Genomic DNA, 13,224 nt, shown 5'->3' with positions numbered 1-13,224 from the left:
GCACGTTGTATCCACAAAGTCCAGTTCATTATCAAATAAAAAAACATCATTTCTTATTTAGTAGCAAGCTAACAAATTATATCCATGTGTCAGTGGAACTTCACATCCTTAGAACTTTCTAAAACTAGAAAGGATGAGAGAAACAAAAGAAAAATATAATTTCTGCCTTAAATGCTGAAAATCACATCTGTTACCAATGGTTGACCCTTTGTACATTGTTCCACTCTACCTCTCCGTGCACACAAACACACACACTGATTTCCAGCAGTTTAAAGTCTCCCTCATGTGGTGGTCAGATATGGTGACTTAGATCACTGAGGCCTGAGCCAGCTGCTGAGCAGACAGAGCACATCCAGATAATAGATGATGTGGGTGTTTAAGGCTTACGTTCTGTCAGGATCAACCCTTCAACATTCAGGGCTTAGATGAGCTCAATTGTCTGCAATATAAATGAGTTCCTGCTGAAGTTATTAATCCTTTTAAACTCAGTGGGGACTGCTGAGACTAACCATTGCTTCCTAGAGACAGCCTTCCTGAAACAGAGAAGTGCAAATATCACACCTTCCTCTTCCCTACAGGGGCACACATCTCCTTTGGCCAGCTGCAGCAGGCACCCTCTGTTTCTGTTACAGGCAGAGCTTGGAGCTTAGTGACTGGCCAGTGCCAAATCCCAGGAAGAATGCAGTCCCTTAGTGTGTCACTGCTGTTCTTTGTAGAGATGGGCCACCTTCAGAGAAGGAGCAGTGAGTAGATACAAGATCCCTACACACCTCAGGCTCAGGGGAGCCTCAGTCTGGCACCACACTCATGGCCTTGGCTACTTCAACCACAAGTCAGACGTGGTAAAAGGCACCAAAATCCCTTTTTCAGCATAGTCCAGTCCCATGCTTTCTTCTGTAAGCTCTTTGCTTTCTTGGTACTTATAAACTTTTTTTCCCCAGACAAGACGGACGAAGGCTCTGGAATGCTGATCCAGGAGACATTGCAAAACGGGATTTCTGAAAAGAGAATGAGTCACAAGGCAACCCTGGAAAACCAAAAAGTAGCCAAAGGTCTGGCTAAACTGGACCTTGGGATATTTTCGTTGGCACCTCTCCTGAAGTTCAGGCAAACTTTTCCATCACCTGAGCTTTGGGTTTTCCAGTTTCTTAGAAGATCTGATTAAAACACTTTGAGAACACTATAGTAGCTCTGACAACTTTAATGAGTTATTTATTTTAATGAGTTATTTTCTTTTCCTGCTAAATTTTCAATTTTTCAAATCCTGCTAAAATGCAAGTCCATCTACATTATTAACTTGTTTGGCTTCCTAAACTAGAAGCTATAAACTGACAGCACATGACCTAGAAAACACATGAGAAGAGGTTATACACACATCCTGTAATAGTTTACTTCCAGACACATCACTTTGCACCCAGTTAGAACCAGCTGAGCTGGTAATCAGAGGATCAGCTGTTTTCTTAAGACCTTAATTGTCCTGATGATTATTTATTTCTTCAGCCTAGCAACAGGTTTCAGTTTAAAACATAAAACTCCACAAGGAATAAATCCATCATCCTCCCATGGCCTGTGCTTATGACACTCTGCCTACTCTTCTGCAACCACGAGGAAATCATCAGCTTTTGATAAAATTTTGGAATAAGTGACAGTAGGAATTGCTACAGTGTGTTTCTAGAGGGATGACACTTGGTGAGCAAATTATCTAGGACACCATCTGAAGTCTAATCTTGAAACTGCTGAGTGCTTCTGAATCATTTCAAAAATCATTTTCTGAAACATAAGAATCCTTTGATAAAAACAGCATGTTAACGCATGCTCATGTTTCTCTTATCACAGTCAGATCTACTGAGATCTGTAGCTTACAGCTCAAAAGACATCATGATTCCTTTTTTACTGTTATTATTGAAGTATGTCCTCAAAAGAGGTATTTGCCTTCTCAGACTGTGTGGTGTCTGCCATACAATAGCTACTAATGTACAAAAGTAGACATTTAAAAACTAAATTTGGCATCTTACTCACAAAGTAGATGGTTTAAAATTTTCAATATAGAGTGGTTCCAACCTGAAACAAACTCAGTAACTGTAGAGGAGCCTTTTATGACTCAGGAGAGTTACATCAGTGTGTATATCAGATAAATACCTAATATAGAAATTATATGCAGCAGAGAAATTAATTTGTTCCACAAATACATAAACACAGTAGTAGGAGATACAACTCTGTTCTTTTTCTGTAGCTAATCCAGAGGTAGCATATATAGAAAACATATATTACAGAAGATTAAGGTAAGAGAAAGGAGATCTAGATTATTGTTTCCAAAAGGTTTGTAGGTGGCCTTACGTTCTCAGCAGGGCTTTATCTTCTTTCCCTGTGTTTTGTATTGCATCTTTCCTTAATGTGTAACTTCCAGAAAGTCTACCCAGAGTCACTAGTTACTGTCAGAAGTAATCTCTTCAGAGTGTGGAGGGCTGAGGAATGTCTGTGCACCAAACACTACCAGCAGTTAACCCATCAATGTCAGAATGCATCACTTCAGATCCTTCAGTCTGTCCCTGATCTGGAGCTTATCTAGTAGAGATAAGAAAACCATCATACCATGTGTTCAAATTCAGCAGGAGTGGATGGGGTAATTTGGGCTGTAGCAGACCTCAGGAGTCATTGAACCTCTGACTCAAAGCAGAGGCCAGCCAGCAGCAGAATGTCCCCACTGCCAGAGCTGAGCACCACTGCATTCCCAGCCTGGAAAAGCAGCACTAAGAGCAGCTTGATGGCATAGAGCTTAAAGACAAATATAAGGAGAAAACCAACATTTTACCTCAAATTTAGCCTCAATACAATAGGACTTCTACTCTCACAAAGTGTCACCAGCATGTATTTTCCTTTGCCAATCTGAAAGAGGGCAGCTCAGTCAGGATCTCTGATGTCATGTGCCAATGAAAGAGAACGTTTTCACTGACTGCTCAGAAACTCAATCTATTGGTTCACCCAATACCCATAAATCCAATATTTCTTTATGTATTATGTTTACTAGTTGAACATAACATGCTTAACTGCTCACTCACTAAGTAGCAAAGAAATTTACCAGCAAAAATGCAAACAAAGGTGAAAAACAATGCTTCACTGCAGGTCTGCATGGTTCCTGTTACTTTGCTCAATTTCTTTAAAAAGTGTATTTAGAAGGTGACCTCAACCTCTCACTGCCAGCAAAGATAAGAAAATAAATACAGTGAGATTTTCAAACTGCACAGACCTCACAGTCCATTCAAAAGTTTCCTCATCCATTTCTGATCCGATATTCATTAGGACAGACAGAGAACAGAGCATTCATTAGTTTTCAGTGAGGCTTATGAGAGTAACAGGAATGTGCCAGGGCACTTTTGGCTTTAAACAGCTTCACCACAGTTCCCTTCTAAATGAAAGCTGCTAAACTGTCATAAATTGCATTAAAATTGTTTTGAAAATGACGTGGTTCTCACGCCTTAAGATTTACATCAGACATGAAACACAGAGATAACTGCAGAATTTGCAACATGATATATAATATTTTTACTTGCTTAGTTAAGGAGACCTAAGAGTAACTTGGCACATGTAGTGAAGGCTTCCTTGGCCTTTGTTCTCTCACAGTGCCACATGGCCAGATACAAATATGAGCTGTCATCACAAACAAAGCAGAAGAGTCATTCCCCACAACCAAGTACCAGGTTCTGAAAAAACTGGATCATATTTTCAGAACTGCTGTTTATTAAGGCAACACTTTAAATGACCATGGATTTTTGCTGATGGGGAAAAGCTGCAAAAGAATGTGTCATTTCAAAGTTGAACCGTTAGAGGAAATTTGTTCACTGTAACTCAAGTTGTGTCAGATTTTCTCCTGAAAGGATGAGTGGGATAAATACAAAGCCACTTGCTGACAAAGACAGCTCCATCCATGCACAAAGTTCCTGTAAATCCTCATTCTCTCCTGAGCTTCAAGTGTCATTTCCCATGGCTGATTCACCAGGAGCCCTGCAGACAGCTGCTGTGTGGGCTCTCAGTGGAAGTGTATGGGCAGCAAAAGCCCTGCAAATGCTTGCTTTCTTTTCTTTCTCTTTCTTTCCTTTCTTCCTTTCTTTTTTTTTACTTTCTTTCTTTCTTTCTTTCTTTCTTTCTTTCTTTCTTTCTTTCTTTCTTTCTTTCTTTCTTTCTTTCTTTCTTTCTTTTTCTTCCTTCCTTCCTTCCTTCCTTCCTTCCTTCCTTCCTTCCTTCCTTCCTTCCTTCCTTCCTTCCTTCCTTCCTTTCTTTTCTTTCCTTTTCTTTCCTTTTCTTTCCTTTTCCTTTCTTTTTCTTTCTTTTCTTTCTTTTCTTTCCTTCTTTCTCCTTTCATAGCTGGGTTTGTGTTCAGTAGAAACTCTTCAGTAGACCTTTGGCTGACCAGAACATAGTTTGCAATCATGCAGAACTGCCAGCCTCCCATCTTGAAAAATCATGAGCCAAGCCCCTAGATTAGGAATATTCAGATAAAATAATATTCCACTTGTACTAGCACCTCAAAGTCAGCAATATTAAGAATGACACAATAAATGGACTGTCCATGACAATGGCCATATTTGCACCAAAATTTCATATTAAGGCAGTTGCACCAGGCTATCAAACACCCATTACAAGCAAACACTGAATTTTGTACAATTTCCCTGACATCCTTTATTGAAATTCATTTCTATTGCTGAATTTGCCTAATCATCTTTTACCTGTAGGGGTAAGGTGCTACCCTGTGTCTGTTGGTGGCAAAGCCTCAGGCTGGTTCTGAACCCAAGAAGCCACAGTGATTTACAGAGAGCTTTGCAGGTTGTGCAGAGAGCAGGGAGGGAGCGAGGCTCACACGGTGAGCCCTGAGCACAGACTCACACTGTGCAGCCTCAGCAGGAGGGGGACAAAAAACCTCACTCAGCTGCACTGCCCTGTGCAGGGTCTGTCTCAAAATCCATAATCAAAATGTGTGCAGCAAGGCACTGTGTGGGAGCATAATCACACATGACTAAAGCATATCATTGAGTCTGTGACATAAAAATTGCCTAAAAAATAGTAAAAATGCTTAGCTGGGAAAATACTGTTTAGTAATTTATTTATTTCTTTTTTTTTTTTTTTTTTAATATATGTGAGACACCTTGTCTTCAAGATTAGTTCAGGTTTTGTTTTTTCCTGTTCTCTGGCACAAATAAATGCTTTAATTTATGCAAATAAGGGGAAAACACGGCCTCTTTCAGCAGTAGTAACTATCTGCCTGTTGCTACCTTAAAATCACAGCAATCACATCTGGTAACTGCCCTTTTCTCATGTTTCCACTAGTTTTCAGACTTCCTCTTGTGGTAGCTTGAGACTGCGCATCTGGATGTTTTAAACATACAAAGGAATTGCTAGGGCAAGCAAAAGGAAAGCAGTGCTGGGAGCTGGGATGTGCAGATAAGCAACTGGTGCACTTTGCAGCCAAAGTAAGGGAGAGACAGCGGGGAAGAGCTTTTTCCAAAGAGGAGAGCACGAGTTTAGGCAGTATGAAGACTCACATTGGCTGTGCCTTCGTTTTTAAAGTACTGTTCATGCAAGTATACCTTTTGAACAAAACTTTAGCTGCACCATCACCAATCATTAAGTTTCCTGGAGACAGCACTCCCAAAACAGACAAAGAACTAGCAGTGGTAAGTCTTGGTTTCATCTTTGCTTCAGATTTATATTGTTGTTTCATAAGCAGATGTTTCTTTCTTGTTTCAGCTGAGGCTGAGGAATGACTGTAGCATTCTTTCCCTGGAGTCTCTGGAAGTGCTAGCTAGCTAGCAAAGGTATCAGCTTTCAAAAGTTAAAACTGGAGCCAAGTAATGTTTCCTCTCTTAAAAATTTTAAAGCCAGCATAGAAAGTCGGGTTTGGGTTTTTTTTTTTTTGTTTTTTTTTTTTTCTTTGTGTTTCAAGATAAAAAATATTTTCATTAAATCATCTTGACTCTAATGAAAAAATTGCAATGATAAGAAGGGAGAAGGGCAAATATGAGACATTTAATTTTTTCTACTAAAATCAAGTAGAAGTGAGGGCAGTTGAGGCTCCCTTAATTCATGTCTCCCAGCTTTCAGAAGAGTGTTTTCCAGATTGTTTACTGTGCCTTGCATAAACACAACTTTAAGGGACACTGCAACTGAAAGCTGGCTCGAATTTCAGAAGCCATTGTGACTAGTTTTGACTTTGGAAAACAATCTCACAGAGTTTTAAAGAATTTTTTTTCCCCAAATCCAATCTGGAATAAAAAAAAGGAGTTTGGATTTCTGCGATATTAGCAAATTATAGCTATAACTTCAGAGCATTTTATTCTAATGTTTTTTTAGCCCTGTGGATGTTCATAAAAGTGGCATTATGGGGAAGTCATTTAAAAGGAGATTGAGATGGATTATCCTTATTTTAGCATGTAAATTATAGACCAAATTACTTCTCTTCTTCAGCAGTAAATTTAAGGAGGATTGAGATAAATTATTCTTATTTTGGGACCTAGAGATTTGAAAGTTGGTCACTTTTCCTTAGGAGTTTGTGTGCATCTTGAGAAAACTTGCCAGGTTAAGAAGGTCTGGGGGAGGGTAGAGAGAGAATTTCCAGTTGGGAGCTGTGTCGGAAAATTTAGGAGAAACAGACAAACTGACCCATATAGGGCATTCCTCAGTGGTTAACAAAACAAATTCACCCAAGGTTCTGCCTCAGCAGCACAGTAGCCAAGAGCTGGGGGCAGGGGCAGTGCCTTTGGGAGAGGAGAGGGGGTCCCACGTGTCTAAGAGCAATTTAACCACTCTGAGAGAATTTATTTTCTTAGACACAGCCAGGCTTTCATTCAATAACTGCAATCCACATCCCCCTCATCTCTGTTTCTTTCAAACATATTTATTATGTATACTCAGAGGAAAATTACAAGCTGGTTTAACACTGCAGTTCTTCTTTGTCTTTCTTGGGGTATTCTTGGGCAATGCTGTCTGACTGCCTTTCCTCACACCCTCCATCAGAACAGCCCCAACACTCAGCATCAGAACACAAATTGCTAAGTTGCAGCTGGACCCTGTTTCATTAATGGGCTGGATCAAAATTCCAGATCACCACAGCTCCCTGCTGACTCTGGGGAAACTGCATTTCACAGCCTAGGCCAAGATGTGGTTTGCACAGACATTACATTTTCTTCAAGATTCTCTCCTCATAGAACAGCTGATCATGGTCATTTCTCATCTTCATTAAAATCTCCATTTTAGGAAAAACTGAAAGGGGTTAGCTTTCTAGTTAGAATCCTAGCAAGTAAAATTCTTGACCATGCTTCAGTTTATATTTTTGATTGTATAGCTTGCTCCCAAACCTAAAATGGCAAGAGCAGCAGCCTGGTTCTTCAGTAAATGTCAGTCTGATGTACAGTCTGTATTACACCATGGTATGTCAGTGGGGGGTGCAAGCAGAAGCATAACAAAATCCATCAAACTACATGAAATGAAAATTAGGATAAGAACCAAACTGGCTTGTTTGATTATCTTCTTAATGCATTTCACCTAATTTCCACCAGGCCCCATTTACTATGTGTGGAGAGCAGCACAGTGGAAGCAAAGATGAAACCACTCTGTGTCCTTTATTTGCCAGTGCCACAGTCCCCACTGGAGAAATACCGCATCAGAAGTCACAAAAATCACAAAAACTAGCCATAGTCTGTGCTTAATCATGATGGATGGAGGATCTTCTGAAGGAAATGGTGTAACATCTTTATTAAATCCTTTTCTGAGTAATGACTGAACCATTTCCTATGATGAGGTTGACCTGAGCTTTGAGAGGAAGGTGGTGAAAGCTAAGCTTGACCAACTGCAGTTATCAAATATCCTCTGCTTTATTTTGCTGGTGTTGTGGTTTTATCCCCAGTCTCCTGGGTGAACTTAATCAATTACTAGACACATGAAACAAGGTTTCTCTTGGGAATACTTGAACTTACAAGAACTTAAATGTGCAGTCATTTTGTCAGGTTTCTTGTTATCCTCAGTTTGAAACAGTTCTCCATCATATTCCTCATATATTTTTAGCAAATATACCTTTACCTTATTCAGGTGTTTTCCTCCCTTGGACTTGTAGTTCATATCTGGGATACAATACCTGAAGGATGTTTCTTCCTCAGCTGCAGAATGTTTTTACTGGGAAGATCAGTAACTTTGAACTTTCCTGTCTGACAGCACCATTGGCAAGGGCATCTCTCAGCTCTCTAGTGCCAAGCACCCATCTGGGTGCAGTTTGGGAATACCTGCCATTTCACATGGCTGCAGCTTTTCTTTCACAGAGGGGCATAAAACACAGTAAACCTTTCCTTAAGAGAAGGGAAGGAGACTTTTGTGGGTATTAATTTAGGAGATGAAAATAATGTGATTTGTGCCATCATTTGGGTTCTTTATGACCACTCTTTCTTAATGAGAAAGAACTCTGTGAACTGCCACCATGGTGTATCAGAAACATCAGTCTGGCTATAGTGAGCTGGAGCATTCAATGGAGTTTTAAGTATGCAAATATTGATTGGCTGCAGTGTCCAAGCAGCCAAGATGTTACCAAATACTTTCTTCCTCAGGTTTTTGCAATGTTTGACTCAAAAGCAAACACGTTCAACATTCAAACTCTGTCTGGTTTGAGTAAAGAATGGGGTTTTTCTTTGCAATCAATGTGGTCTCATTTGTGGGGGTGCTTTGATTTCTTGAGAAGTTTCTCAATAATGCACATTCTTCCCAAAAACATTGCACAAAATCTAGAACTGTAAGCAGATTTAATCATCATAAAGAAACAAACAAAAAAAAAAACCCAGACCCATTTTTACATTGTACTTCTAAAAGCTCTATGCTCTAATAACTTCAAACAATTCATTAAGTAAAGGTGACAGCTAATAATGGAAATGATTGTTTAATTAGGAACATCATGTGATCAAAGATGCTTTGTGTCAATTAAGGAGATTCTGCTGGTCCCTCAATGACTAGAAATTGTATTTTTGAAAAGAAAACTTGCAAATTTCAGGTGGAAAGCTAACATGGAATTATTTATTTATAATTATTAACTATTTATTTTATGAATTTTAAATTCTTTGTTCTGTGCTTTTTTCCCCAAGCAATACCTGAATAAATACTATGGCTGCCCAAAAGACAGTTGCAATTTATTCGTCCTGAAAGACACTCTGAAGAAAATGCAGAAATTTTTTGGGCTGCCTGAAACAGGAGATCTGGATCAAAATACTATTGAGACAATGAAGAAACCCCGCTGTGGTAACCCTGATGTAGCCAATTACAACTTCTTTGCAAGAAAGCCAAAGTGGGAAAAGAATCATATAACATACAGGTACAGACTGGTAATGGTGGGTTCTGTTCACATACACCCACAGCCCTTCCAAGAGCTGAACAAGGCACTTAGAAATGCAGTAGCTGTTCAGAGGGCCAGACAAGATTTCTTTAATTAGAACCCTCTGGTGTTTGGATAACTACCAAATGCTTTAACAAATACCTCTGTCATTTCAAATTGTAATATATCAGGACATCAACTTTCTGGTTCTGGTTGAAAATAAAGAGATTTTGGGTTTAGTCTTAGCTCTGCAGCAAGCATCCCAAGGGAGCTGGAGCAGGAGTATCTCACCTGCCCATCTGCTCCAGGAGGATCAAAGTACTTATTGATTGCAGAGGCCAAACTCCCTTTCACTCTGCAACCCTAAAAAGATGATTAAATAAATTTTAAAATCAAACAATTGTATTTCAGATACATACAAACATGAGTTACAAGCCTATTGCAATAAGTTTGATCTGTTCTAATTTAATCTTCTTTTGAAGAGTTAGGGACCAACACAGCTCTCATTGTGGTAAAAAACTCATTACCTTAGGTAGTCCATGAACAAACATTTACCACCAATGAGAAAAAATAATAGATTTGTCTTAGCTACATGACTTAGTCCTCTGTTCCCTCACAAGCTTGGACTCAAAGCATCCCTTGGGCTGCAACTAACCTAATAAAGATTGAAAAACCCTGTGGCAGCTCTTGCAGCCCCTACTTGCTGATGTGCTTCCTCTGAATCTTCCTCATCCTCCTTAGGCACAAAGTAGTTTCCCTCACTATGCACAGCCCCAGCAGCAAAGAACTGGAAATTTGTCTTTACATGGAATATAGCTGGCTATAGTATAGGCACTAAGAAGTCCAATTAAAACATATGAAGAGGAAGAAAGCAACACACTTAAGAGTTTTTCCTTTCTCAGGTCAGGCCTACAGCTTTATCTTTCATGCTTTTTCCTCCTATTTCCCCATGTATCTCATTGCCAATGTATCCCACACACAGGTAAAGGATTAGCATTCCACAGGGATTAAACAATATACAGATAGCAACACAGGTGAGGGAGAAGGGCTGCTTTTCTGTTCTTATTAAAGAGCAAAACAATCCACACTTGAAACTTTCAGAATGTTACTGAGCTCCTTTCTCAGTGCTGAAGCAAAAGCCAGAATGTTTTGTGCAAGGCCCATTGCCATCCAGGCTTTACAGCCTCTGGATGTATAATTTTCTTCTTGCTGCTGAGTCAATGCCAAAAGAAAATAAACAGTAAGTGCCACATCTAGACACATCTGTGAATCCAAGGGAGGTGTTTAGATCCATGTGCAGCAGTTACCTCTCAGCTGGTTTCACTGCTGAGCCCACTCAGTGATTTGAGCAGTAAACAACTAATAAGGGAGGATGTTTTTGTGTTGCTTAACTGCTGCTTTTGCCTCTCAGGATTATAGGCTATACCCCAGATTTGGATCCTGAGACAGTCGATGATGCCTTTGCTCGAGCCTTTCAAGTCTGGAGTGATGTCACACCTCTGAGATTTAACCGAATACACGATGGAGAAGCAGACATTATGATTAATTTTGGCCGATGGGGTACATGTTTTCTATTTTTACTTATGTTTTTGGTTTTGTTCCTTTCATTAATCCTCAGTTTAGAATGATCCACCTCAATAAGTAGCACCCATGAACCTTTCTGGCAAACCTTGTCCTAGTTCACACTTGTCTCATACAAGCTAAGATCTAATTTCACTAAGCCTTTCTTATGTATGAGAGAGAAGAGAGAGAGAGAAGTAACAATATCCTTACACTATATTTATCTTTCCAAAAGAGAATTGCTAGGGGCAACATTTTATTTTTAAATTTACAAATCAGAAATAGAACTGAAACATATTGGTACAGATCTTCAGATGATGTGAGCTGGCTTCCTGCCACAGAAGAGAATGGAATGCCATCATACAATTTATTTATAGCTCTGTATGCTGTTTTCCAGTGGGGAGGGTTCTAACATATTAGAGCTTAAAACTGGATTTCTGACTTCCAATTTTCACTCCATTGCTGGTTCCCATTCTTTTATCATGACAGAATACAAGCTTTCAATGCATTCTTTGGTCTTGAAGAATTTAAAAATATGGATCATACGCTGAACTATGATTTGAGTACAACTGATGATGGGTGATTTGATTCATTTTCATTGGGCACATCTTCTCAATTAATTTTGGTTTCCCCTGAAAGAATGTTTATGGATTTTCAGTGTAAACAGTCATAGAATTTTTAACACTAATGAAGATACTTGTGCAGCCAATTACTTGGGAGGTAGACTTTGGAAGTTCAGTGAATGGTTCAAATAACTGAACTCTTTTTAAAAGCCTTCATTTCAAGTTGGTTTTCTTTGCTTTAGCTTCTGATGAGTTGACCTCAAAAGCTGCAGAGATTCTGTACACTCAGGACTCTCAGGACTTCAGATCCACATCCAGGCTTGGTTTGCAGAAAAAAAAAAAAAAAAAAAAAAAAAAAAGTCTTACAAAAGCAGAAGTGTTTCTGCTGGTTTTAGTACTTGCAGACTAAGCCAGCTAAGAAACTGTGGGCAAAAAGCTCCTTCCACGTTCAGTCTTTCCTATCACTTTACTGCAGGTCAGATTCACAGGGGCTGAGACACCCGACACCCACAAAGTTTCTTCCTTTTTAACCTTTCTCTTAAATACAGAGTCTAGTTTGAAATAAATAGGACTTAATATAGATCAAATTCTTGTCCTTCACAACTGACACACTAGTCTCCTGAAAGGAATTAATTGAACTAGTACTAGGAGTGACACCAGCCTGAAATCAGTGTAACAGAGGAGAGAATCAGGCCTGTGTATTTAGGGCTTCTGTTAAATGCCAAGACATCAGACCAAAAGACCAGAAATGATGCAACTGGAGATGCTGGCAGCCAGCTTTGATGCACAGGTCAGTGTGGTGGGAGAGCTATGAATACCAGGGCTATGCCCGTGCCAGCCTGCCTTACCCACAAGTGGTGTACTTCCAAGAAAAGCCTACAGTGTAATAGCAGGAGAGCTGCTTAACCTGCTGCTGTGAGCTGCCTGAGTCTTGGAGTGCTCACAGTGAAGGGGAAACAGGCTCCTTCAGGGCTCAGAGCTCGCTGCTGAGACACCCAGCTGTGCCTTCCTGCTGGGGCAGGGAGTGTCCTGCACAAAGGAAAGAGCACAGCAATCTGAGGTGCAGCAGAAAACAGCAGCCTCCAAAGTGAAATCTGCCTTTACTTTCCAATCTCTGTGCTGGAGACTACCTGAACAAACCCCTCATCTACAATATTTAAGTTACAACTCCCTATCAGCCCGCATTGAGAAATAGCACTGTGTGTGCAGGCATGCATCTCATGTACAATACTTCACTGTTCTTCACTATTTTTTATTTCTTTTTACTGTATTTATGAGATATAAAATACCATGCTGTGACAACTGCAGAACTGATACTTTGTAAGAACTGGCTGCTTCTCTTGTGGATCAGTCTTGCTAGCACAACCCAGACCAGTAAATTCACTCACTAAAGTATTCTGCTGCTGTCTTGAATGAGAAAGTACACATGATAATCACCATTCATGTACAGACTCTGCCTGAGGTCATTAGAAACTGCTCTTCTTTGTCTGCTTGCTCCTGCAGAACACGGTGATGGCTATCCCTTTGATGGCAAGGATGGTCTCCTGGCTCATGCCTTTGCACCAGGGCCAGGAATTGGAGGAGACTCCCATTTTGATGATGATGAACTGTGGACTCTTGGGGAGGGACAAGGTACCAGACTTTTTCATGTTTCAGAACACATGACCTGCTGGCTGCTCTGTTTTAATGCTGCATTAAATGCTTTCATTGATTGTCAGTAAATATTAGGAGGTAAAAATTCATTTCTGCAATGTAAAA

The 13,224-nt window shown here is 39.9% G+C and overlaps 1 protein-coding gene across 1 annotated transcript in view; it reads left to right on the top strand.

Moving 5' to 3' along the window:
• Positions 1-5,333: 5,333 nt before the first annotated feature.
• The window catches only part of MMP2 (matrix metallopeptidase 2), a 28,439-nt gene continuing 20,548 nt past the window's right edge, over positions 5,334-13,224 (top strand). The window contains exons 1-4 of the mRNA XM_056500506.1: positions 5,334-5,669; positions 9,117-9,343; positions 10,755-10,903; positions 12,970-13,098. Of these exons, the coding sequence (XP_056356481.1) occupies positions 5,526-5,669; positions 9,117-9,343; positions 10,755-10,903; positions 12,970-13,098 (649 nt within the window). The 5' untranslated portion in view covers positions 5,334-5,525. The remainder of the gene's footprint in view (positions 5,670-9,116; positions 9,344-10,754; positions 10,904-12,969; positions 13,099-13,224) is intronic.

Source organism: Oenanthe melanoleuca, chromosome 11 (genome assembly GCF_029582105.1).
Source record: "Oenanthe melanoleuca isolate GR-GAL-2019-014 chromosome 11, OMel1.0, whole genome shotgun sequence".
Classification (NCBI taxonomy): domain Eukaryota; kingdom Metazoa; phylum Chordata; class Aves; order Passeriformes; family Muscicapidae; genus Oenanthe; species Oenanthe melanoleuca.
The sequence above is the reverse complement of the archived record's forward strand: the minus strand, read 5'-3'. Positions and strand labels throughout refer to the sequence as shown.